This window comes from Corticium candelabrum, chromosome 1, assembly GCF_963422355.1.
Source record: "Corticium candelabrum chromosome 1, ooCorCand1.1, whole genome shotgun sequence".
Lineage (NCBI taxonomy): Eukaryota > Metazoa > Porifera > Homoscleromorpha > Homosclerophorida > Plakinidae > Corticium > Corticium candelabrum.
In genome coordinates, this window is record NC_085085.1 from 9,017,439 (window position 1) to 9,043,663 (window position 26,225).

Below are 26,225 nucleotides of genomic sequence, written 5' to 3' on the forward strand. Positions count from 1 at the left end.
GCAGCTCTTCAGGGAACTGGTGAATATAGTCAAGAGCAAAATGAAATCATTCAACAATGTGATTCACCATTATTGCCATGCAATGACTCCCACCTTCCCTATAGGGTCAAAAGTGCTAGGTCAACCCAATATAATTATTGTGATCATAACTAGCATCATGACCGAAAGCAATTTGAAATGATGATATTACAAGCACTTACACAATTTCAAACAGGCCAATCTCTCAGTCCTGCATACTTATGGCACTGACATGCCAACTAGAAAGGTCTCTGTCCTGTTGAAGTGTCTTGGTCTCTTTGTGACTTAGGGTTCTTGATTGTCTCATCGACAGAAAGGATTACACAAGCAGCTTCAGACGCTGCAGTGAGGGCGTTAATCTTCACAACAGACGGCTCCCACACAAATGCTTCCATGTTATCTTCAGCAGCTTCCTTCACGATATCAACCCCAAACCATGTGCCACCTACACAACAAAATGAGCAATCAATTTTCTTGGCACAACAATCGTCTCTGTCTCTATTAAAGCAGCACTGTCAGAATAGCTGATCCACCTAGAATAATGTATGCAAACGTCTCTTGTTGCATGAGTACCCTGTTCTGAGAATACATCATAAAGTATATCTCGTTCACATGCATTTTTACTCCATTCTCAAGAATTAGTATCCGGACAGAATTCTGAAGAAGTTTTTCGTTCAGAGTTATCCCGTTCAAGTATATCCTGTTCTGAGAAATTAGCAGTTACAGATCCCGTTCTTTGCCTGGGCTGATTAGATTATTAATGGTTAGTATTCTATTGAAGACAAACGACAATGTAACCAAGTGTCCCATTCTAAAAATTTAACGGAGTTTCCCGTTCAGAGTTAGATATCCAAGCAGCAGAAACTTGGAAATTATGTGCAGTTATGAGGGCAGTCCAGGATGTGGTGAATGAACTCAAATCTTGCTTTTCCCGCTTTTTCTGGTAGAAATTGACACACTTCCCTCCCCATGTAGTACTCGGTGCAAGAAACGTGTAGGTTGTATTCAGTGCAAATGACTGATGTGGGCATGCGTTCGAGTAAACTGGAAGGTGCTATTAGTTAGTATCCTGTTGAAGGCAAATGAACATGTAACAGAGTGTCCCTTTCAGAGAAATTAGCAGCAAGTTTCAGAGATATATCCGGGCAGCAGAAACTTGGAAATCACGAACAGTTTCTTACTCACCTAGATAAACGGTTCCCCATATATATAACTTATTCATGTCTCAACTCGCAGCCATTTCGACAGTCCCACTGGATGTCATCACTTCGAAGACGTTGCTCTCGTTGAAGGGAATGGGTGTATCGAATGTGGCAGCTATTCGACTTGCGTAAACGGGCAGATCTTGTCTCTCATCCATTTCAACGGTACTGTTGGACGTTGTCACTTCAAAATACGTCGATGCCGTTACAGGGAACAGGCTTACCGAATGTGGCAGCTATTCGATGCATGTCGACGGGCAAACGGAGGTAAGCATATTTTTAAAGACCTGGATATAACCAAAAATCTTGCCTGTTGCAACTTCGCCGGCAATGTATGGCAGGCTCTATGCATACCGTCCAGAGAAATTCGCGTGGAGTGGAGGCGGGTTTGATCGGCAGGAAATCGCCTTGTCCCAAGGGAACTCCGGAAGACGACGACGACAGACTCACTGTCGATCTGCATGTTTTTGGCATGCATGAGCCAAATTCAAGCGAAGCATACAGACAGACAGCCACTAAGTTGGCTCCAGGTAGTTTGCATTGTTCTCTTTAAGTGTTAGATGTTTGTTTTAAAAAGTAGTTGTAGTGAACTCTCGTAGTGGTGGAACTTTACATAGTTACCTTGCTAGCATTGTATTATAGATGTATGTCTGAAATGAATGTTATTTGACAGACAGACAGACAGCTCTCCTTTATATTATAGATAACAAGAACTGCAAACTAAAGCTCAACATCAAAGAATGAACAGATACCACAGACTGGGAAATTTTGGCAACAGTAATGACATAGTCCAAACTTTGGAGATATAAGTTCCATCAATGTATGTTGTCACCAGATGTACTGTACACCGTATGTTCCTTTCTTCTGCACTGTAGATGTGGCATTTGGAGGCAGGTATTGCACGGACATGGAGACAGATGCAGCACAAGTGGGCAAATATTAATGAATTTAAGTTTGGTGATTCACTCGTCCATTACCAAATTGCCAACTTTAATCCATTGCCAAATTTCCCATCTATGGTATACAAAAGTCCATTCTTAAGTGTAATGGGTGTCTAAACGCTTGCTCATTCAGCATTATGTCTTCAAATACACAAACACTTCTGTAATTCTCCTTACCCTGTGCATGTTTCTGTCTCAGCCTGTTAAGAATGTTTGTTGAATCAAATCCAGCATTGTCACACAGTTGGCGTGGAATAACCTCTAGAGCTCGTGCATACGCTGAAATAAGCAGTTGCTCCTTTCCAGCAATGGTGCGTGAATAGTCCCTGAGGTGTTTGCTCAGCTCCATCTCAATTGCTCCTCCTCCAGCAACTACAGCATCATTCTTGATAGCACGGCGGACAATCATGATGGCATCATGCAGGGAACGTTCAACTTCGTCAATAAACTGCTCAGCGCCTCCACGAAGAATAAACGTGCACGTCTTAGCCTCAACACAACCCGTAAAGATGTTGTACCTAAACAGTACAAAATGATACGATTTTGCTGAAACAATTTGTTTGATGTGTATAAAACGTCTACTCTAAACATTTCGTCACTCAAGAGAACGTGATGTGCACTGTAACAAACAAACAAACAACTGCACGGCATTATACCAAGCTCTCACATTTGTTTAAGCAATCCCCAGCTCCCAGCTTTGAACCAATTATAGAGCTACTTTTCTTTGTTAATTATTAACAGCTGCAGGAACCCCAAAAATCACACAAGTTCATATATTATTAAACAAGCTAACAACACAACACTCCCAACTAAGACAATGGCCATTTTAGACCTACCTATCTCCACCGATCTGCTTCTCTTCAAACAGCTCACAAGATCCAAGAACATCAGTCGTCAGTGCATTGACAGACGTTTGTATTGAGCCACCACATGCACGCATTGTGCGCTTTAAATCCTCCTCGGCAACTCGTCCAGCACAAAACATGTCCCTTGTAGAGTCAAGAGTAAGAAAGAAAAATAATATTGTGCACGATTTCTATACCTGTCTGCAAAGTATTGTGTCGCTACATCTCCTATTGGCAGCTTCGACAGAACCACCTTAGCTCCACTCTGTACTATCTTGTCTAATTTGTCATAAAGGATACTCCACTCTGCATCAACTACTGATTGATATTCCTATCAGCAAACAGACAAATATATAAACTTGTTCATTTGCTTTAGTACTAATGTGCATACCTCAACACTATCCAATCGAACTTCTGCATTATCTTTCTCAGCTTTCAGCTCTAATTCCACATTCAGTAGTGCCAGTTTTGGATTGACATACTTTTTTGGTTGCATTTCAAAGCCTGCATATGAGAATGTCTTTTTGAAAGCAACACCCGTAACTAGAAGAGAATCCTGTAAACGATGCAGACAACAGTCAAATGTTATAACAATGTTTTGAGTAACACTAGCAAACATGTAGAAATCAATGATAACTCAAAGATGGAGTGCTCTCATTGAAACTTGAGATAAATTAGTTGCTCATTGGCATGAATCAATAAAACTACACACAAAAATACAGTTTGTTTATCTATAAAATATCCTGGTCCATCATGGCCGGAATTGCATCATGTGCTGTTCCCGTGCTAGTCAATCATATGTATGGGATTTATAAACATGTACAACCACGGCAGTCTACTCTGGTTTTGTTCTAGAACAACTTTCTCAATGTTTCGTCCACTTGAATGACCAGAAACCTCAAACTGACATCATTCAAGCAAGTCAACTGGAATGGAAGAACTGTATTAATGCATAAGCACTGAAGACCACATGTCAACCCTCTAATAGATGGAACTATGGTCAAGCTATTGACTTGTGCATCAACAATACTGTGTATGCTTCAGTGAGGGGAAGGGCTTCAGAAAAGTGTGCGCTTTGTACTCTTGTGAAATTGTCGATACTAACTTCGGACAACTTCTAATCAAGTACCTACCAAATATCCTACATTAATCCAACAATGTTGTAGTCTCATCCATAAACTCACTGCTTCTTGTTTCTTAACATTTGCAGTTAAAAACATTACTTGACAACACACTGTACTACACATTGCATGGTCTAGTTACTAATTTAGCAATGTTATCAAATTAAGGACAGCCTCAAAATCATAACTCATTACAAAGTCTCACCTCCAGAGCACCTCCTTTTACTTTCTTTGTTCCAATCATGCTAAGTGGTAACAACTCATCCAAGTGAGTTACGGCGTCCACAACCATCTTAGAAAAGAATTCCTTGTGCTGAGCTATTAATTTAGAGCTAAGACTTGTAGCAGCACATTTCTCTAGCATGGCGCGCTGCTCTGCAGGATTGTCTTTCTGTGTATGAACAGCTATTTCTTTCAGCTTTGCTAATGCCTAAATAGAAAAGTGTAAAAGATTAAAAACTTCATTTAGCAAATTCTTAACTGTCGCTGCCAAATGAGCCTATTTGTCTCTATAACTGCTTGTGTGACTGTGAAGTACATCACAACAGATCACAACCAAAAATTGACTAATCACATTTGATTGGATAACAGTTTCCTTTATGTACACATGGTATGTGTGTGTGTGTGTGTGTGTGTGTGTGTGTGTGTGTGTGTGTGTGTGTGTGTGTGTGTGTGTGTGTGTGTGTGTGTGTGTGTTGCTATAGCTCAGATGGTTAGAGAGTCATCCAATAAAGTGTGTACATCTGGAAAACTTGCTGAAGTTGCATGGTTGTAAGTAGTCTCGCATAGCCAGACCCCTTTCAGTCGCGTCATACAAAAAGGGCTCTCGCTACACGAGACTAGGTTGCCGGTTCAAGTCACAGTAATGGCGAGCTATGCATAATTTCTTTGGGCAAGAAACTCACACACAATTGCCTCTCTCAACTCATGAGTATAAATGAATACCTCATCTTTGACTAGGGAACTAAGTGGCCATCAGCTGTGATGTGACATCAGCCACTGGAGTCCAGGTGAGACTTCGGGTGCTCAAGCCACAGTCGGCTTCACAAGCCGGTGCTCCTGTGAGTACCTGGCCCAGCTCCAGGAGATTGCTAGCTTAGGCCCAGAGTTCTCCTGAGTAGCACACAGGAACCCAGCTGTTAGCTGGGACAGCTCCTAATGTTTAATTGTGTGTGTGTGTGTGTGTGTGTGTGTGTGTGTGTGTGTGTGTGTGTGGTGTGTGTGTGTGTGTGTGTGTGTGTGTGTGTGTGTGTGTGTGTGTGTGTGTGTGTGTGTGTGTGTGTGTGTGTGTGTGTGTGTGTGTGTGTGTGTGTGTGTGTGTGTGTGTGTGTGTGTGTGTGTGTGTGTTACCGTGCATGCGTCTGCATACATATCTCTGTCAGTCTGTTCTGTCTGCTTCTCTCTTGAAACTACCTCTATTGACACACGACTCACCATCTGAGTTGCTTTTCTAAAACTTCTCACTATAACTTGAGGATGAACATTTTCTTCAATGAATGGCTTCACTTGCTTGAGCATCTCTCCAGTCAATAAGACCACTGACGTCGTCCCATCTCCCACTTCAGCATCTTGAGATTTCGCAATTTCAACTAATATCTTAGCTGCAGGATGTTCCACATTGAGCTGCTTTAGTATAGTTGCTCCATCATTGGAAATGGTTGCCTTTCCTGTAATTCATATTTCTTTGTAAGTACCTAATAACTACACACCTCAAGAATTAGACTGAAATGCCAGTGTGACGTGTACGATGTAGGTTATCTGTATTTCACCCAGTGTTAAGTGGATTATATAAAATACCTATTATAGTTATAATTATTCAACTTCTCGAAATACCGACAAGCAGTATAAAGATGTAACACAGTACAAGACAACTGCAGTGAACAACAACAGGCTAACACAGACAACTGAAGCAAACAACAACAAGGAGAGCCAATTTCAAGTACTACATTGCAGTTTACCTATAATCTAACATCTAAGCAGAGATTACTCAAGTCTGCTAATTAGCTTACCAGAAACTTAAATGTGCATGTTACAAGAAGTTCATTATGTTATCAACCAGTGATTAACCCAACCCGAGTGCGCATGCACTACAGTTACAGTAATACCACTGTTGATGACTAGACAAAAAGACAACAGGCAATTTGAAAGCAGCGCATGCTCTCATGGTTATCGATTGTGTAACTTAGCATGCCAGCCAATGTGTCCAGCCCCCTTCTCACAGCGTTAAGCTCTCATGTCAATTAGTAGGTGTCAGTATGTGTGCAGCAGTTGTTCCATAACCTAAGCTAGCAGCCAAGGGTTTAGCACTTTAGTGCTTCTTCACTCTATACAGTACACTAAAACCTGCAGTTCAAACCACCTCAGTAGTGCAACCACCTGGCTAAAGTGACAATTATTCTGTGCACAAACTGTTTGTAATACAGAATGACCTTGGTAATGTGACAAACTTGTTAACGCGATCAGTGTACCAAGCCAAGGCCTCAACCTTAAGTCGACTGGATGAAACTCTTCTACACAACTGTACGTGATATGATTCGGTATTCCAGCTAAGTTATTTCATCAGGGTGTGATTTCCTGCCTCACCTTCCCGTGCCCTGCCTGATTGTTGAAGATCCTCCAAAGCCCTGTCCAAATGTATCTTCTTGGCATCTTCACAATGAGAATCCATTCTACAAAGACTGCGGAGCAAGCCGGTGACTATGTATTCTAGAGGGTCAGTTACATGGTATGAAACTGTTGCATTTATGTTTTGCGCAGATGTGATCCTGGAGCTTTGAGGGCTAAGATAGAGACAGAGCCCTATATAAGGCTCTGGGTAGAGACATGTGACCAGCACAAAAGCTACTCCTATGCATGTGTTCAGAATGCATACCATGCCATCGAGTAAAAACAGCGGGAGTTGGCAAGAAGGAAACGAGCACTAAATCGCTACCAGCTGGTGTCTCTGCACTGGTGTCTGTCTCTCTGTAGATCAACTACACCACAGACTGCCACGTGTAATTCAGATTCCAGCTCTGATGACGAGAGAGACACTCAAGTCAAGCTTAGCAAGATATCAAAGATACAGCTGAAAGAAACCACCATTGTACTTGTGGCCACAAATATGGCTGTAGTAAGGAATGGAAGACTAGAAGACTTTGGCTGTTCATGAGCATAAAGAAAGACAAACACAGACACAGAACTGTAATTGCAAAACTAATTATGTCGAGACTTCAGAGATCCATCAACCAAATGCCAACTGAGGTGGTGCGATATAGGGTGCAAATGTTTGAGGAAAGACAACTAAAGTCATCTCAGTAGTACAGTCGTACAGATTCTGCATGCTTATGAGTTTGATCCCAATGCCGAGTTTCATACCAATGCCAACTTTGATTAGAATATAAACTCAACTTCATATACCCTATTGTCGCAAATAAAAGGCGTGCTTATTTCGGTATAAGCCGAATCAAAATTCACCCTAATATTTAATTAAGACAAATTTAAGACAGGCTTATATTCAAGATGGGTTTATACGTCATATAAGCCTGCCTTAAATTCAAGTGGCACGTGACAACCATATAACCAATTGAAAAAGCAAGATTTGCTAAGATATATATATATATATATATATATATATATATATATATATATATATATATATATGTATATATATATATGTATATATATATATATATATGTATATATATATATATATATGTATGTATGTATATATACATGACTACCATGAGATGCCGAGCGTCAGCAACACCTTCCTCATCATTGTTGGTGTCATTAAATGCTGCATGCACACGCCAACACATGCACACATGCACGTGACCGCATGTGTACGCATGCTGTCCATCTTGAACAAAAGATCGGCTTCTAAAATGCAACCGGCTTTTGGCTTTTACTCGAGCTCGGCTTCTATTTGCGGCAATACGGTAAGCTGGCAAAAACATAATTTGCATTACTTAGTAAAGCCTGCCTCACTCTTGATACATAGAGCTCTCCTTGGTAAACCCTTCCCAAGCCCAATTTAAACCGTAGCTGGAACACTGATGATCAAAGTACGTCAGCCGTTATACAGGATGTTTGGTGTTTGGAACCTCGAGGGCAGCTTCACATTCCACTGAGACTGTTACAGTACTAAAATACATCAAAGAATTCTTGCTTCAGATCTGCATCAACTCAGAGATCTACATGTATGTCATTAGCTGTATAAACGTGTGTTCTTGGACTTCTCCAGAGGCATGTCTTGGTAAAACAAGAGAGAGAGGGAGTACATGTACCAATCTTTGTACTAGACGACCACCTGTCTAATGTGACCACTATTTGCGGAACAAGTGCGTGGTCGTATTACACAGGTTATACTGAAATGCAGCAAACGACTTACAGATTGCAACAAGCAAAAGAATAGTGGACAGTCCATGTGTCAGACAATACGCGTCTAATAGCCTAAACTTTAACTCAATCAAATAATCATTACTTCTACATAAAAAATATTGAGTCGTCTTAGTTATAGGTAAGATTGCATGAAGTCTAAAAGTTTGTACGTTAATTTAAAGTTCTGAAGCAACTCTGAACTCGTCAATGCACTAAACCCCTTACCTTGGTTATCTACAATAAGCTTGTCCATTCCTCGTGGTCCTAGCGTAGTCCTTATTGCATCCACTATTCCCTCACATGCGTTTATGTTACTGATAAGTTGAGGTCGTCCTTGAGATGTATCAGTGCCCTCCTTTAGGAGGATAACTTGAGGCTACATAAAAAATCAAACAGAAAACTGTTTCAACTACAACTTTATCTCAGAAAACCCATATCCATGGAGATTCAAAGTGATTCGTACCATGACCATCATGTTTGCAGCTAGCGATATTGATATCAAGTGCTACGATGCCTCGATTACCGGACCGTTACGTAGGTATTTTGCGATTGGTTCTAATCTGTGCTAATTACAACAAAAGAAATACACAGATATGTATAAATTCTGATGTTTTAATAAACTCTTCTTACCTTTAATTAAATGTGCGGTGCAACTGATGACGAACAGTCAATCCACAATTCATTAATTAATTAATTAGGCAGCATTCCGAGAGTTTCGCGAAGACACTGACAGCTCATAAATTATGCCATTAACAATTATTTCTATAGCAACAACTTGAAAGACTGTTTGAGTGTTCTGACTCTCCACTACTAGCTAAACCAACATATTAATTTATCCACCTATTAGTTTGGAGAGAATCAGATAGCATGGCTGGGTGTGCAAGGAGCGAAATCGAAAGTCATCTCACTTCTGCCGTCATGGTTAAAGGATTCAAAGCTGAGTCGACTTCTTGAAAGGAGACCCTGATTGGGATTATAATCCCCAAAACTAATCAGTTAATAAAGCCTCTAGATCTATCAAAGTTCTATATCATCAAATTCATCGAAATCCATCCACACATTTTTTAGTAATCTTGTCCACAAACTAACCAGCGCTGCTAAAAAATTTTAGAAACATAATTTCCTGCCTGCTGGTAACTAATTAATTGAGAAAATTCTAGGTCTTTGTACCTATGCCGGGCTTTGCAAGTAAGCATGCATTGCACTATACTACTCAAAGACTCCAAGCCAAACACTGCAGCTAGTAGATCACTTCATAATACTGACTTCTATGTTGAGACTCAACCTGAATACATATACTCATTCAGTAAACTACTACTTTCAGCAATGGCCAAACACAATACTAATCACCTACATTCTAAAATGTACTAGTAGTCTAAACGTTAACGATTCATGTTCAAACAACAACGCACAAACTACGGTCATGGCCTAACACTCAAATTACCTCAAGGCAGCAGCATAGCTGTTAGTCACACAGTTAGTAAGACTCAAGTCACTTCCAGCGAGATTCATTGAGAACAAAATCCCTCTTATTGACAAAGTTACGCAGACCTTCAGCAGAGTGAGCTTTCAGAGCAGCAGCCACTACCTTAGCTGCTGTCTCTCTTGACTCTATGACAGCTTCCTTGCTGTACCATCCAGAGTGTGGAGTGAGAATAAGGTTAGGAGCTCCTTTCAGTGGTCCGGTTGCATACGTCGATGGCTCTGTTTCTTGAACATCTAGAGCGGCGGCTCCTACTTTGCCAGACTTGAGAGCTTCTGCAAGAGCCACTTCATCGATCAGACCTCCTCTGGATGTGTTGACTATAAAGACACCATCTCTAACCTGCTGTAGTGTCTTCTTGTTAAGAAGCTGCTTTGTTCCCGGCACGAGTGGGCAATGCAAACTAAGGCAGTCACTCATGTTGAACAACTCCTCCAGTGTCTCCACTTGCCGGATTCCAATGCTCTTGTGTACCCCGTCTGAAACGTAAGGGTCATAAAATGCTACATCAAAGCCGAATGCCTTTGCCCTCAGAGCAAGAGCTGTTCCAATGGCTCCAATTCCAATCAGACCAAGAGTCTTCCCTCTAATACGCCTGGCCCCTGTAGCAACTTCAATGACATCAGAAATGCCATGAAATTCCTTGCCCTTTGCAATCTCTCGTTCAAGCCACAAAGTCCAGCGATAGAGATTAAGGATAAGTGACATGGCACTGTCAGCAACCTCCTCAGTACCATAAGCAGGAGTGTTGCATACTGCAATGCCAAGGCTTCCAGCAGTTTTGACATCAATACGATCAAATCCTAAATACAGTTCCTCACTAAACCAGAACACTCTGCATCAACGAAAATTGGCTACACACAAAATTTAATGCTGGAAACACACGAACGCACCCATGCACCCACCCACACCCCCACAAACACAAACACACACACACACACACACACACACACACACACATGCACGCACGTGCACACACACACACATGTGCACGCACATGTACACACATGTACACACACGTGCATGCACACACACACACGTGCGTGCACACACACACACACACACGCACACACACACACACACACACACACACACACACACACACACACACACACACATCTACACACCAGAGAACACCCCAACTCATGTGCCCCTTTTGATCATTCCAATTTTTGCATTTCAATGTTGTTAAAAATTGCAAATGTCTCTAATGTTTTAATGTACACTTGATTGTTTTACAAACCATAAAGCAAAATTTGCAATTCTGTTTGAGCAGTGATTCTATTGTTTGATAAGGATGTTGCTTAACTGTTGGAAATGTATCTTATTGTCAATTGTTAGATTTTAATGTTTACACAAATTGAAAATTATAACATGCAGCGGCAGTGGTAAGATTTGATCATTCTAATTTTGTAACCTAACATCTTACTCAACATCAAGGCCAATATATAAAGTGAGAAAATTTGCCGATGATGCCTTTGCCTGAACTGTTTCACACTACTGATGTACTATAAGTACCGGCCCATCTAGGCTCATGACTCAATTGTAAACTCTTGGTTACAATGCCTGAAAGAGTTAGCCGTTCTCCACAAGAAAAAAACAAAAAATAGATCTCTGAACAATGAGGGTAGACTGATATTCTCATATGCGACACCAGTAATTTGTCTAATCAGGAGATGGATATTTCACATGCTCATCCCTAGTGTAAAGCGGTCGTAAAAAATTGCGCCAAACTGAGTGGATTTGCTGCAAAGACAAGAGAAGAAATGAAAATGATAAATACGACAGTGAGATTCTTCCAGCAGGTAATGCAACATTGTCCAAGGTGGTTCTTTTCTAGTTGATTAACTCATGCGTGTCCAGGCGCACCACACTAATTACTTAAGTTAAGAGGTTTAGCTGCCATTTCATGTAGTTTGCTGTATCTATCTGAGGTCTTTGTTCTAAATTTAGAAAATTTACATGATATCCAATCCAATAAAAGTTAATAAAGTTGTCTTAGGGTGTCTTCAGACACACCATTCACGACCAACCATGCAGCTTTATGGTAGGGCATAGTACATCAATAGTGTGAAACAGTTCAAACAATAGCGTCATTGGCAACTTTCCCGCTTTATATGTTGGCCTTGATGTTGAGCAAGATGTTATAGGTTACAGAATTAGAATGATCAAATGCCACTGCCACTGTTGCAATTTTCAATTTGTGTAAACATTAAAATCTAACAATTGACAATAAGATACATTTCCAACAGTTGAACAACGTCCTTATCAAACAATAGAACTGCTCAACCAAAATGGTATATTTTGCTTTATGGTTTGTAAAACAATCAAATGTACAGTAAAACATTTGAGACATTTGCAATTACACACACACACACACACACACACACACACACACACACACACACACACACACACACACACACACACACACACACACACACACACACACACACAGACACACACACACACAGACACAGACACAGACACAGACACACAGACAGACACAGACACAGACACAGACACAGACACAGACACAGACACAGACACACACACACACACACACACACACACACACACACACACACACACACACACACACACACAACAGCGCACAGCGCACCTGCCCCTGTTCGTACGACTGCTTTGCACTTGACCATCCGATTTAAGAGTTCTGCATCAACGTCGATGGTGTGCCACACAATGCAAGCAACAACTTGAGACGCCAACTCGTTAGGAATATCAGCCGGAAAGTGTTTGCCCAGTCCTACAACACGAGCGATTCCTTTCAGGGTCTCTGCCTCCACATCCACCTTGCTTGAGTCGAGCACGAGAACCAGGGGAAGACTTGCCGCCATAACGCTTCGACAAAGACCCTACCGTAGAATGAACTGGTCGGGCCTGACAGCGGCAGATAACCGGCCGCTCGCCGGATCAAAAGCGGTTGGAACCGCCTACAATATGCCTATATATAGTAACTAAACCGCAGGTTTTGGGTAGTGTGCACGTGAGAATCTACACGTGATCGAAGCGTGCGCACGATAATATTTAGCCTCGAATTTCCAGACCAGAGAGCGCGAAGCGCGAACCATAAATTTAGTAGTCTCGACCAAGGGCGCGTTTCTTTAGCCTCCACCGTCTGATCCGGATTAGGTAGTGGAGTTCCTGCGCGTTTCTTTTAGCTCCACCGGTGGAGCTGGTGGAGCTCCACCAGCCTTTCGCTGGTTGAGCTGGTGGAGGTCCGGTGGAGGTAGATCACTGCGCATGCTCACTGCTACAAAGAATGGCGGAAAGAAGACAGACGTATAGTCTCTTGCAGACTGTAATCTAGTCTGTAATCTAGGGAAGCTGCAAATGCAACAATAGCCATGCACGTAGGGCAAGAACGATCCATTTCGCAATATTATCCGAATGCGCATGCTCACTAATCCGCCTCCACCGTAATACATCTGGCTAATCCGGTGGAGGTCCACCACCTCAACCAGATTAGTCGGTGGAGAATAAAGAAACGCACCCCAAGTCGATACTAAAATTATTTCAGAAGTATTTATCAATAGCGATGCTAAATGGTGTCTAACAGCGTAGGATCGTTTTACCTAGATCGACATATCATTTGTAAATGCCATGAGATCTCACGAAGAAAGAGACGTCTGCCGTGTTTGCGGCGATATCTTGGTAGACTGCATGAAACGAGGACTCTCTGATTCTTCGGCAGACCGCTAGCTAGTTTAGGTAACCGCTCGACTAGCGAGACCACCGCTCGACCAGTTGTCAAAGTTGATGGTCTGGCGACGCTGCTGTGCATGTCCTGTCACCGCAAGCTCGAAAATATCGAAGAACTGAAGCTGAAACTAAAACTAAGATGTGTGCGTGCAGAGTTTAATCATTGTTCTGGCATGCAGAGTCTAGTCACTGTTCTGGCGTGCACCTAACCGTCCACGAGGATTTCACACGCGCACAATCAAAATTAGCACTTAGCATAACCAATTATTGCTAAGCCAATCAGAATTTACAACTGAGATTCGCGTTGTAGAAGCTGATTGGCTTAGAAGGGCTATTTCCGAAATCATTTTAGTATCGCGGTCCAGACTAGAGTTCGCGCGCTTCGCGCGCTCTCTGGTCTAGAAGTTCGAGGCTAGATAATATTCTTGGCGCTTTTGAAATCGATAATTTGCTTTTTACGCCATTAAAAGCATCAATATTTTGCTGCATCAAGAGCCTGCATGGTATTGGATAAGAATAATAATAATCCACGCCAAAGATTGAATTTCGAGGTCAATTCGGTAACTGTTTGGCTAGCATACTAGTTGTACAATATCCGTAGGCGCCTCGCATTCGTGAGTAACACGTTCAACGGAATTTTCAGACCGTCTACTGAAACGCCGAGTCCTAGCTGGACAATACGTATTTGTTGAAACCCTAGCTGTCATGGAAATGGAGTAAACATGCAAACTTCCTAGTAGTGTAGTCTAGATTACGTCTAGAGGCCTGGTGTAGGTAGTCGTTGTTTTGCGATCGTGATCAAGACAATTGACATGTACAGTCTAGGTATGTAAAGCAACGCAGATCACACGGGAACGGGTCGTAAGCCAGACAAGACACTGTATTGCGATGGTCTCTAACCCGTGACCCTCGGACTACTGTACCCCCAAAACCCCGTATGTAACACCTTACTGTAAAGTCACTACTATTAGTAATTACCATTTGTTACATCTCCCTCTTTAAGAACTAAGGTCGCGAAAACAACAACAAAAGGAACACAACAAACTACTGGCTTAATTAATCAAACGACGGTCTGCTCACTGATCTATTTGTTAGACATACTCAGTTCGCCAAGCAGGTGGGTGGACTTCCCTTCCATATCTTGTCACCGTGGTGTTTGCTGGAGGTGGTGTCACCGGCACTGGCTGGATTTCCTGATGTGGGTCTGCTGCAGGTACGTCGTCTTCCTCTCCGTCATTCTCATCATCCTCATCTGGGGGGTTCCGTCTGGGATCGCCGTTCGCCCGCTTGCGTAGCTGGTGCCTGTTTCGCCTCAAAACCACGCCTGTGTTTGTCTTTACCTGATAAGACCGATCATGTACCTTACTCTGTACAATAGCTGGTATTAGCCACTTTTGGGAGCTCATGTCCCACACCAAAACGGGATCTCCCTGTTTTAAGGGCAGAAGTGCCTTGGCTCCATGTCGCCGGTCATAGTACCCTGCCTGTTGGCGTTTTCTTTTCTCGTCACAGGCTTCTATGGTAGGTCTGGGGACCAACTCCGGCTGTAAAACAGAAGGCCAAGAGGGTAATGTAGTGCGAAGTCGCCGGCCCATTAGGAGGTGCGCTGGAGCTAACGAAGTGGTATCGTGTGGGGTAGCCCGGTATGCCAATAGCGCCAGATAAAAATCCTCTCCCGAATCTCTCGACTTTGCGAGGAGATCTTTGACAGTGTGGACAGCCCTTTCTACTAGTCCGTTACCCTGTGGGTGTAGCGGAGAAGAAGTAGTGTGCTGAAAGCCATACTTATGGGCAAATTGCCTGAATTCTCTACTGGCGAACTGCGGACCGTTATCACTGTGTAACCTATTCGGAATACCGTGGCAAGCAAACATTTGCTTCAGGGCCTTGATAGTACTTTGGCACTGCAGGCTGGCCAATTTGTGAACTTCCGGAAATCTGGAATAATGGTCCACTACTAGTAAATAGTGTGCTTCTCGCCACTGGAACAGGTCAGCAGAGACGCTCTGCCAAGGTCGCTCGGGCAGTGGTGAAGAGCATAATGGCTCCTTTCGCTGTTGGTTTCGATACTTTGCGCATATTTCACAATTGGCCACCATCGTCTCCAACTGGGTATTCATGCCTGGCCACCAGACTACCTCTCTCGCCCGGTGTTTGGTTTTGGAAACACCCAAATGACCCTCGTGAGCTCGCTGGGCAATGTCTTGGCGTAAACTCTTCGGTATCACTATTTGGCTGCCGCGTAACACTATACCTTCAACCGCGGAAAAGAGATGTCGGGCACTCCACAACGGACGCAACTCCGGACTTAGCTGATGTATTGTTGTTGGCCACCTGGTACGTAATATGTCTTGCAGCTTGACTAGCAGCGGGTCCTTTGAAGTTTCTTGGCGAATTCGTTCGCGCATGAAATCTGATACAGGCCATACAGAAGCGATTGACCAGACGTACTCTTCTACCATCTCCTCTAGTGTATCATCAGCTTTACCAACTGGGCTGCGAGAGAGCGTATCTGCGACTGCCAACAACTTTCCTGGCACGTAGGTAACATGGCAAAGAAAACGCATCATTCGCATCTTTAACCGCTGTAGGCGTGGGGGACACTGATCGATATCCTGTACGTTCATGACTGTTTGTAGTGGTTGGTGGTCCGTTTCTATCACAAACGGTTGCGGTTGGCCAAGAAGATAGCACTCGAACTTTTCGCACGCCCAGACCATCGCCAGGGCCTCCTTTTCTATCTGGGAGTAACGTTGTTCGGTCGGAGTGAGTGCCCTGGATGCATAGCAGATAGGAGCCTTGCGTCCATTCGCTTGTGTTTGAAGCAGTACTGCCCCTATTCCATATGAGGACGCATCTGCAGATACAGTGATTGGAGCCTCTGGCGAATAGTAGGCCAACACAGGTGACTTAGTTATCAAGGCCTGCAAGCGGTCGTAAGCCTCATCGTGGGCGGGAGTCCACACCCATGCGGTTTCCTTTCTCAATAGCTCTCGAAGGGGGCCCGACACCTGAGAGTGATGTGGCAGAAATTTTGCTAAATACGCGATCATGCCCATGTACCGCCGCAACTCCTCACGATCCTTAGGTTTAGGCATAGATGTAACTGCGTGAATCTTTTCACCATCCGCATGAACTCCATCCCGGTCAACTACGTGGCCAAAATATTTCACCTGACTTTGCCGAAAACGACATTTTAAGGGATTGAGTCTAAGCCCGTTTTGCTTGCAACGATCTAAAACCTGGCGCAACCGTTCGTCATGCTCCTTTTCCGTGGCACCCCAAACGATGACGTCATCAATGAAACAGTCTGTCCCCTCAATGTCGGCCAACATGTGCTTCATTGAACGGTGGAAAACTTCTGGACCCGAGGTGATACCGAAGGGCAAACGTCTAAATTGATACCTCCCAAATGGAGTGATAAATGTGGTAAGTTCGCAGCTAGCAGGAGACAAGGGAATCTGCCAGAATCCTGAGGCAGCATCTAGAGTAGTAAAATACTGTGCTCCGCTCATTTTAGCAAATACATCATCTGCGACGGGTAATTGGAATCTTTCCCTGTCCACTGACTTATTCAATTCGGTGTAATCAACACAAATACGTACCTTTCCGTCTTTTTTCAAGACCGGAACCATTGGACTCACCCATGGTGTTGGTTGAACTACTTCTTCAATGATGCCAGCCGTTAGCATTCGACCCAGCTCCTCCTTGACCTTTGACATCAATGGGTATGCGACTCGTCGAGGACTGGCCACTGCTCTCGGTATGGAGTTGGCTTGCAACCTAATTGTATGGGGATACTGATGTAAACGGCCAATCCCATGAAACAGGTCACTGTAGGCAACAGCAATTGGGACGGATGTCTCCCCTGAATGATCTTCTCTTGTCGGACTGGTAGGAGGGGCCTCAGAGGAAATTGAGCAGAGTGGCTTGATAAGCTCCAAATCTAGACAGGCAGACAAACCCAGAATTGGCTCCGCCTGGACTGATGTAATATAGAATCTGATAGTTTTGGTCATTCCTTCACGTACTCTGACTTGACACACACATTGACCATCTAACGGCAACGGCATATCTGAACCATAAGCCATGATTCGTGCGTTAGCCGGCTTTATTGTAGGCTTTTTGTGCAGCTGCCGATATATCTTCCTTGGGAGAACGTTCACTTGCGCCCCCGTGTCCAACTTAAATGTGACTACTGATCCATTGGTTGAGATAGGTACCTTCCAACTGTTGCTGTCGTGATCTAACGCAGCAATGAACAGAGATGGAGCAACCTCTGTCTCCGTAGTAATACTGCTAACCTGCTGTGACGCCTGGGGGTGTGTTTCTCCTTTGCCAACTGTGTCAACCGTCGCGTCTACTGACTGGATGTGTCCCGATTTGGTACGACAAACAACTGAAAAGTGATCATATCCCTTGCATTTGTGACAGATTTTTCCTTTAGCAGGACATTGCGTGTAAGGGCCATGGCTTCGTCCGCACCGGGAACATCGAGCGCTTGGCTGCTGACGAGGCTTGTCACGTGGCTTGTCACGTGACACCCGCATGGCTTCTACTGACTGAACGGCTGCTGACTCGTCCAACCTTCTCAGCTGCTCCTGTGAGACTTCTGCGGCCCGGCAGATGCGTATCGCCTTTGGCAGATCCAAATCGTCAACACGTAACAGTCGCTCCGTTAACATTGAATCACCGATGCCACACACGACCCTGTCTTTGATTAGGCTGTCTGTCAGTGCGTCAAATTCACACGTCTGTGCGAGTATTCGCAGGTCAGTCACAAACTTATCCACAGTCTCACCGGGCTGACGACTTCTCGTGAAGAATCTATGACGTTCGTACGTCACGTTCGTCTTAGGAGCGTAATACTCGTCGAATTTCGCCAAAACAACAGCGTACTTGCGCTGACCGTCTTCCGTCTTGTCCTCCGCCGTAAAGGTGAATGTGCTGAACACCTCGACGCCCTCTTCCCCCACTGCGTGGAGCAGCAGAGCTATCTTCTCTTCGTCTCGTGCTGCCTGCCGTCCTGCTGCTGTGAGAAATGTCTCGAACCTTTGGCGCCATTTTTTCCACGTCGTGGCCGGCGACGTCATACCACTCGCCATGGGTTGTGGTGGCTGGAGATACGCCATAATTCACTCCTGGTACCATGTAAAGCAACGCAGATCACACGGGAACGGGTCGTAAGCCAGACAAGACACTGTATTGCGATGGTCTCTAACCCGTGACCCTCGGACTACTGTACCCCCAAAACCCCGTATGTAACACCTTACTGTAAAGTCACTACTATTAGTAATTACCATTTGTTACAAGGTATGCACTTAGTTCCGTTGTAACGACAGTGGTATGGTATTTACTGACATAGAAATTGATATCGGCAACCATTGACGATCAACAGTGTTAGATGCGCAGCACAGTGTAGTAAAGGATTGATTGTAGTATGGGACGTGTGAATAGTTAACTGTAGGTGGCATTCAGGTAATAAAGGTGTTTCTTGGTTGTCAAGTAGTACACACACACTCTAGCTACAATACAAAAGGATGGAGCGACGAAGTTCATGAAGCTTTTTCGTCGCCGTTTCAGGCGCGGATCCAGGATTTTTGAAAAGAGGGGGTTGCAAACTTTGATAGACCACACGTACTTCAGTCAACGCATTTGTATTGTTAGAGGTGCAAATGGCCCAGGCTTCTTACAGCTTAGCTAAAGTAAATGGCAACAACTATGGCAACATAGCTCTAGCCTCGCAAGCCAGGCTCTTCCGCGCAGTCGCTGAGCTAACCGCACGTGAATCACACGAGGAGGAGGAGCTTTTACCGGAATTGCTCCAGCGCGAGAAGAGCCTGGTCGCTTTCGAGAACGTCATAGTGACGTGGGACCCCCGATCCGGTTTCATAGCTTGATAAAGCTAATCCTATTAGGTAAGCATGTAGGTATGAAAGTTGAGAACACGCGACATCGCTTCACGCACTTGCTTGTTTTGCACGAAGTACGTAGTTGACATCATCGTTCGCTTCTAGTTCGCGTGTAGACAGCTCAGCCATGTAATATTCTGCATTGTCACGACTCCTTTTCAGCATTCAGTTTCGCCAACAGCACACCGCCGAATCTAGATCTGCAGCGCGGTAGTTTGAGAAATGAACTCATTGTACGCGGTTAGTGTATATATGTAGCAGTCAGAAACCGTGCATTGAAACAAGTCGTACGTAGTACACGTGCAACTACGAGTCAACTCTACACTTCCTGAACATGGTAGGTCCACTGCACTGCTGTTTTCCCATGCCTAGATGTTTCCAGTTCACCGCGAGGAGAGTCAATATCGTACAAAAGTGCTGCTTGCTGAGTGGAAAGTACCGTCACATAGACTGCGTTAGCAATACACGCCAATCTGATCATGACGTGGAGAGGTCAACAGGCTCTAGGCCACTGTTTTCATGAACCGTTGAGTGAAACTGGGCCGGCAGTTCTCACACCATTTCCCCCACAGACTATAGATGTCAGAGTAGACGCGCAGGAGTGGTGAATAGTTCTACGTCGGTTTCAATTCGCGCAAACCTGCAGATGAGTTCAGTAGAACGAAACATTGCTGGAGAGTGTAGGTTCAGCGGACCAGTCCCATGTAGGCCATTCCTACGCTCATTATTCACCAGCACTTCGTCCATCAACGGCTTCACTGGATTTCGTGTTCACGCGCTCTCCGCGGAGGGCTACCTCTCTGCTTCATGTATCAGCGCAATTACATAAATGAGCTCTTTAGGAAATCGAATTAGCTTTATCAAGCTATGAAACCGGATCGGGGGTCACACGTCACTATGACGTTCTCGAAAGCGACCAGGCTCTTCTCGTGCTGGAGCAATTCCGGTAAAAGCTCCTCCTCCTCGTGTGATTCACGTGCGGTACGCGGTTAGCTCAGCGACTGCGCGGAAGAGCCTGGCTTGCGAGGCTAACATATCTCTAGCAATGCGTCATGTTATTTATAAACTCCCTATATCATCAAAACTGTCTAACAGAGTCTAACTGCATCATGCCTATACTACTGATAAATATATGTTAACTAAGTAAACTACAGTGTAACTATGTATCTTTTAGACAAAGACTGTATGAACAATCTCCGTGGATGATTTTGTACAAACTTCATCTGCTGGTACCCGGTCTTTGTAATGCATGGCGATGATAGGTGTGCAAGACGCTCCTCTGCCACGGTAGACCTTGCATATAAGTCTTCAGTTTCCTCAGTAGAAAAAATGACCTCTCTGCTTCTGCACTTGTGATAGGCAGGTGTACATGCTATCAATAGCAGACGATGAACATTGGGTACAACCGAGAGTCACAGGCTCCCAAGGCCAGGAGAAGGTTAATTTATTGTTCGGTATGGTCTTCTTGCACTCTTGCTCTCTTTTCCTTGCTTCTTGCATTTTCTGGTATTTACTTTGCCAAACTGACTGCCACCTCCTCACTTCACCTCGTAGAGACTTCGGGAATGGAAGATCGGCTTTCCATTCATTGGGTCAACGTCGGAACGAACCAGAAGGGTAAGCACTAGACACAACAATGCTCGGACATTATCTTGCTCACCATTAGATCGTTCGCACATCTGAAGAAGCAGGAAGTCTAGGAAGGGTATCGCAACGGATCGTTTGTAGTGCTCAATCGGACTCCGACTACTAGTAGGTGTATTGCTCCGGTTTCGCTGTTAAGTTCGTTTTTCTTGGACCAGATTCAACGGATCCAATCCTGTCTGCGAGTCGCAGAATGTCTTGATACCAGATGTCAAAGATGTGTCTAGTCTGCCTTGTTGCCTTCATTCTTTCAGTTACGTACTGAGTGAACCATTCCCTAGCCTACTCAACAAAGATATCCTGGTCACGAGTCTGGAGTTTCGCTGCCAGATGTCTCACTTTGTCAAGAATCCGCTTAGTTATTTTAATTAAATACTGAAAATGAGCACAATGCGGCTTCAAGACCTTGTGCTTTATCTCCGAGGCCAACAAATTTGAAAGGGGGGGATTTGCAACCCCCAACTCCTACCCTAGATCCGCCACTGACCGTTTGCTCACTTAAACGAATTGTTCATAGACTCATCTGTAGTCGGACGATTTTTTGAGGTAGGTCCTATCATGAAACGTGGTCGTGGGTAGGAAAAATTTGAGAATTGTGTACAACATTTGTATATATATAAGCTATTATACAGTAGACTGAACCTGGACTTTGATGACTTGTGGGATTTTCCTGTTACTGTAATGTAGTTATGTTTAGAGACTGGGTGGGTAGGGTAGTTTGGGGTAGTCTGGGGCAGTGTGGGGTAGTTTGCATAGAAGAAGAATATATTTAATATATATATAGGACCACGCCCCTTTCTGTTGTGCGACCCGGATTAGAAGCCTCGCTACGCTCGGCAATAAATACATGTATAGTACGGCAGAAGTTCCTGGAGAATGCTGACGTGGCTGTCCAAAGCCACGTGTAAAGTACGTTCTCGCTAGCAAGGTCACTAGGTGATGCCTGAACGTGCTCCTAGAGTATTGTTTATATGCGGAAGGCAATGACTGGCTAGACAGAAGTATAAATCTACAGCCAGCTTTCACAAAATAGGAAAGTGTGATTTGATATAAATTTATAAGCGACCTGCAAAAAACAAACATTAAAGACTACTATTTCTCATTTTCTAAATTTTGACTGCAAGTCAGAGCATCATGAACTGATTTGGTCTAGAGAAACATTGAATCTTTAGCACAAATTCAGTCATGAAGTGTGAGGTGCATGTCAAGTCTATTTGTAGTTAGTACATATAGATATCCGACAATTGATCCATTATATTTAATACTTGATTGCCAATTTGGTATCTCTGTAGTTTGTGGCCACAGAATAATAATAAAAAATGATGAGCATCATCTTAGTACAGAATTGATTTCTTCTTTCCTCACCTAGAGCGTCTTTTGCCCAATGAACACAATCATCAACAAATATCCTATACTATAAAATACGCGAACGCTCGGGAACGCCCACTTCCGTCTGTATGTCTGTACGCGCCGATCGACACGACGCCGGTCTCGGATCGTCGCGAAACGCGGTGGGCCGGTCGAGATTGCGAGTCGGAGATAAACTGTCGAGTCGGATTTCGCCCGCACTGACTCTGACGGCCCGTAAGTTACGAGACTTTGGTGGCCTGAAATGAGATGCGCGGATGTGCATATGTGTGTCTTCTCGGAAGTGACGTCATTCTCCACGAATAGATCATGACGTTTAGGTGGGAAGAGTCTGAGATGTGGACGCTGGAAAATGCGTCGGATTGCTTTGGGGTCTGAAGTTAACCTAAAATTAGATTGCTACGCGAATGTGTCTTCGCGGAAGTGCCGATTATGCGGATGTGATGTGTTTTGAGATACGCGGGAGATTTGAGATGCGCGGGAGTTTGTCTAATCAACTGACCGAGTATACGGTGGTGACGGGAACCGGTCTGCGCTTCATCTGCATTGATCGTCTGGATGCGCCATCATCAGATCTGCATCGTCTGGATTGCGCTGGCTGTAGACTTTGGCGTTCTGAAATGAGATGAGCCGGAGTTTGTTTGCTCAATCCATTAATTAACCGAGTATGTACGCGGATATGACGTGTGCTCGCCAGCCACTGTACGCCATCCTCTAATTCTCAGAGTGCAAGATGCGCCGGCTCACCGGGCCGCTTTTGCGTGCGTGCGTCTTCTTTGCAGAAGTGGCGTACAACGATAGATTGCCACCGCCCATAGGGGCGGGTAGAACTAGTAGTCAATATAATATTACAGCAAGGCCTACTGGTGCTTTTTATTATCTGTTATTAACATCTTCGGTAAGTATAACCAAAAAGTTATCTGGGTCGAATACTACACATGCCTTCTATAATAGACTGATAACACACATCCACCAGCAAAAGTAAAGTTCATGAAACCACTGACATACTGTGACAAAACATCAACCACTTTGTATTTACGTGAAACTCCATTTCAATTACACTCTACACTGAAGTAGCTCCCACAGTTCAGTTTATCGTAATTAAATGAAGGCTCTCCACTACATAAAACACCACAAATGTACGTGATCAAGCACCTAAACTAAACTAGAAACCTACCAATCTAATCTGTACACTTGGATAGATGTAGCTTCTCTACTTAATTAAGTACAAACTGGAGCATCCATCACATAGTCACTAATCCATGCTATGGTATCATGTTTCACACATATCTCAGTGAGTTGCTGGTTCTTCAATAATAAATTCAATCTGTATGGCAAGTTAAGGATATGTCATTAAGTAAGAAACACACATGAAACATGTAACTACCACCACCACCACCACCACCACCACCATTACAACTACAACAATAGTTAACAATCACACATGTAGTAATGCACAGGTGGATACAACTCTAAGTCCTCGTTCCATTGGATCAATCATAGTTACGCCTTTCGAGCTAAACAAGGTTCTGTTTTGTTCTTGAACAAAGTCTGCAATTCTGTCAAGACACTGCACAAACACAAACACATTAACTTACTGACAACAACAGTAAAAATGTTGGTCATCTATTGCTAGCACTAAGTCCTGCTAGTAACAGATACTTCGCTATCCACCAGTAGTGACTTGCCTGTCTGTCTTGTTACCTGTCCATCTACGTACGTCATATGACTCCTGCATATAAATGTTAATTAAACTGTTTCAATGGGTGTTTGTTGCTTCTAGCATACCTCAACTACTGAATAGAGACACTCTTGCATAATTACACTGTTATAGTCTAGTCCGTGTGGATCACCAAATAATACGGTACATGATCTTTTTGTTAACCCTTTTAAAATGACTATCCTTGAGCGTAGTTGGCAATTCTGTTAGCATCACAGTACTGCACATCTGCAGCATGTCGACTTCATGACTAACATAGCAAGTTAGAACCCATCATGCTTATCTAAATAAAACTGCTGTCTTCGTTATTGACATGCTACACGCAAATGCACACAGTGACATTCATGTAAACACAATGGCAAATTCCCTTACTTGTGTGCAGTGTATACATACTTGTCATGACTACGGTTGTAACACCAGCAGTTGCTGTTATGGCATTAATTATAGACTTCAAGGGTGTCTACCAGTTTCTAATTAATTTTCACACTAAAAATATACTCACTGATCCAAAGTTAGGTAAATGTATGCTTCGCTGCATTAGCTGAGTCTACTGTATATGTGACCACAAAATAAACCATCTATATTTGCTTGCCATTATATAGAAATACACAAACCGTGCCAAAATTTTCATCTAACTAACTAGTAACTGAAGATGTGTTTTTGCCCTTGCTTCCACAGCTATAGCCTTCTGAAGAAACAATCAACTTGCCACGAAGTAATAGAATTTCGACATATTTTGCTTCCAAGCATGCTACTTGTAAAATAGTACAAAGCGCATGTCCTTTCACGTGACCGCAAATTCTGAAATAGTCTGTACTCTACAGTACACTAGTAATGCGTGAACCTCCGTCGAGCGTCGCTTCAAATGAAAGCTACGAAGCAATACTCATTGGGAGTAGCTTCTATCTGGAGTGGAGCAAATCTAGCTTCTCCCCAATCAGTCTCATGTACGTACGCAGAGTGTATCCAAACACCACAGCTGCCGACTGCTCCTTCTGTCAACCGTAGACAGGATAGAAGCCGGTTCTAATTTTCCCAAAGCTATAGCTATAAATTCTGTATGTCCTTGTGTATTGTGTTACGTACATTAGCTACTGTACCGTATCGGTAGTTGGCGACGCGCGATAGCAAGGAAGCCCATACGTAACACGCTCACTACTCTTCCTGTTTGTGCATACTATGGCAGCAAGATTGGATGCTCGTAGATTTTCAGGTAGCGCTACTTGAAATACGTTTCTGTTGTTTCTGATCAAAAATTGACGTCTTTCTGGCTAGATGTTCTCTCATGACGAACAGCGCGTAGTGATTGGCTGCCCCGCCATTGTCCCTGGTTGCCGCGTGTGACACAAAGAAGAATATAATGCGTCGTGATTGGTCACTCGCTTGCATACCATACATTCCTGAAGCTTGACACCCATATATGGTAATTTTTTGGCGTACATAGTCAGCCAGCCAGCCAGCCACAGAGATTTGGGGCAAATAGAACCCTGTTAGTATACTGCTCCTCGCAAGTCACGTGACTTCTTCAAAGTCCCATCCCTTTGACTCACACACACACACACACCACACACCAATAACGTTCCTGGCTGTAAGCCTACGTTAATTAATTTCCCTGTATAGATCGTCGTTAATCCTTTTGAAGGAAAGTCCATACCGTCTTAAATACCAATTCTAGGAAAGCGTCACTTCACCAGTAGATAGACTGACAGGAAACTTCACGCTTTACTTATGCCTCAGTTCTTACCTTTTCGTAGTTTGTCCTCGTACACATATGAATTGTAAACAACGACAGCCAGGCAACAGTTCCCTCCAGGCACGACAAACACCCGACGTGTTCAGCTTCCTTGAAAACAGCATTGATCCGGGCTACCATATTCACAACAACT

General features: G+C 43.7%; 4 protein-coding genes across 4 annotated transcripts in view; all 4 read right to left on the bottom strand.

Annotated features, from left to right (window-relative positions):
• Positions 1 to 153: 153 nt before the first annotated feature.
• Positions 154 to 9,033, bottom strand: LOC134197240 (T-complex protein 1 subunit eta-like). Its single transcript, XM_062666528.1, has 9 exons — positions 8,953 to 9,033; positions 8,715 to 8,865; positions 5,562 to 5,794; positions 4,333 to 4,557; positions 3,398 to 3,562; positions 3,204 to 3,337; positions 2,998 to 3,150; positions 2,339 to 2,679; positions 154 to 463 (listed from the first exon to the last, which is right to left on the bottom strand). The coding sequence occupies exons 1-9, from the start codon at positions 8,962 to 8,964 to the stop codon at positions 258 to 260; spliced, it is 1,620 nt and encodes a 539-aa protein (XP_062522512.1). The 5' UTR covers positions 8,965 to 9,033; the 3' UTR covers positions 154 to 257.
• A 704-nt stretch (positions 9,034 to 9,737) lies between these two features.
• On the bottom strand, positions 9,738 to 12,879 carry LOC134197249 (C-terminal-binding protein 1-like). The gene is made up of 2 exons (XM_062666536.1): positions 12,596 to 12,879; positions 9,738 to 10,775 (listed from the first exon to the last, which is right to left on the bottom strand). The coding sequence occupies exons 1-2, from the start codon at positions 12,828 to 12,830 to the stop codon at positions 9,982 to 9,984; spliced, it is 1,029 nt and encodes a 342-aa protein (XP_062522520.1). The 5' UTR covers positions 12,831 to 12,879; the 3' UTR covers positions 9,738 to 9,981.
• A 1,685-nt stretch (positions 12,880 to 14,564) lies between these two features.
• Positions 14,565 to 18,827, bottom strand: LOC134193770 (uncharacterized). The gene is made up of 2 exons (XM_062662638.1): positions 17,409 to 18,827; positions 14,565 to 15,397 (listed from the first exon to the last, which is right to left on the bottom strand). Exons 1-2 carry the CDS (start codon positions 18,825 to 18,827, stop codon positions 15,308 to 15,310), a joined length of 1,509 nt encoding a protein of 502 aa, XP_062518622.1. The 3' UTR covers positions 14,565 to 15,307.
• A 4,990-nt stretch (positions 18,828 to 23,817) lies between these two features.
• Positions 23,818 to 26,225, bottom strand: part of LOC134185266 (golgin subfamily A member 7-like) — a 2,690-nt gene continuing 282 nt past the window's right edge. Inside the window, exons 3-5 of the mRNA XM_062653050.1 lie at positions 26,084 to 26,225; positions 24,088 to 24,189; positions 23,818 to 23,946 (exon numbers count right to left, since the gene is read on the bottom strand). The exon at positions 26,084 to 26,225 is cut by the window's right edge and continues 11 nt beyond it. Coding sequence (XP_062509034.1) covers positions 23,911 to 23,946; positions 24,088 to 24,189; positions 26,084 to 26,225 — 280 coding nt within the window. The 3' untranslated portion in view covers positions 23,818 to 23,910. The remainder of the gene's footprint in view (positions 23,947 to 24,087; positions 24,190 to 26,083) is intronic.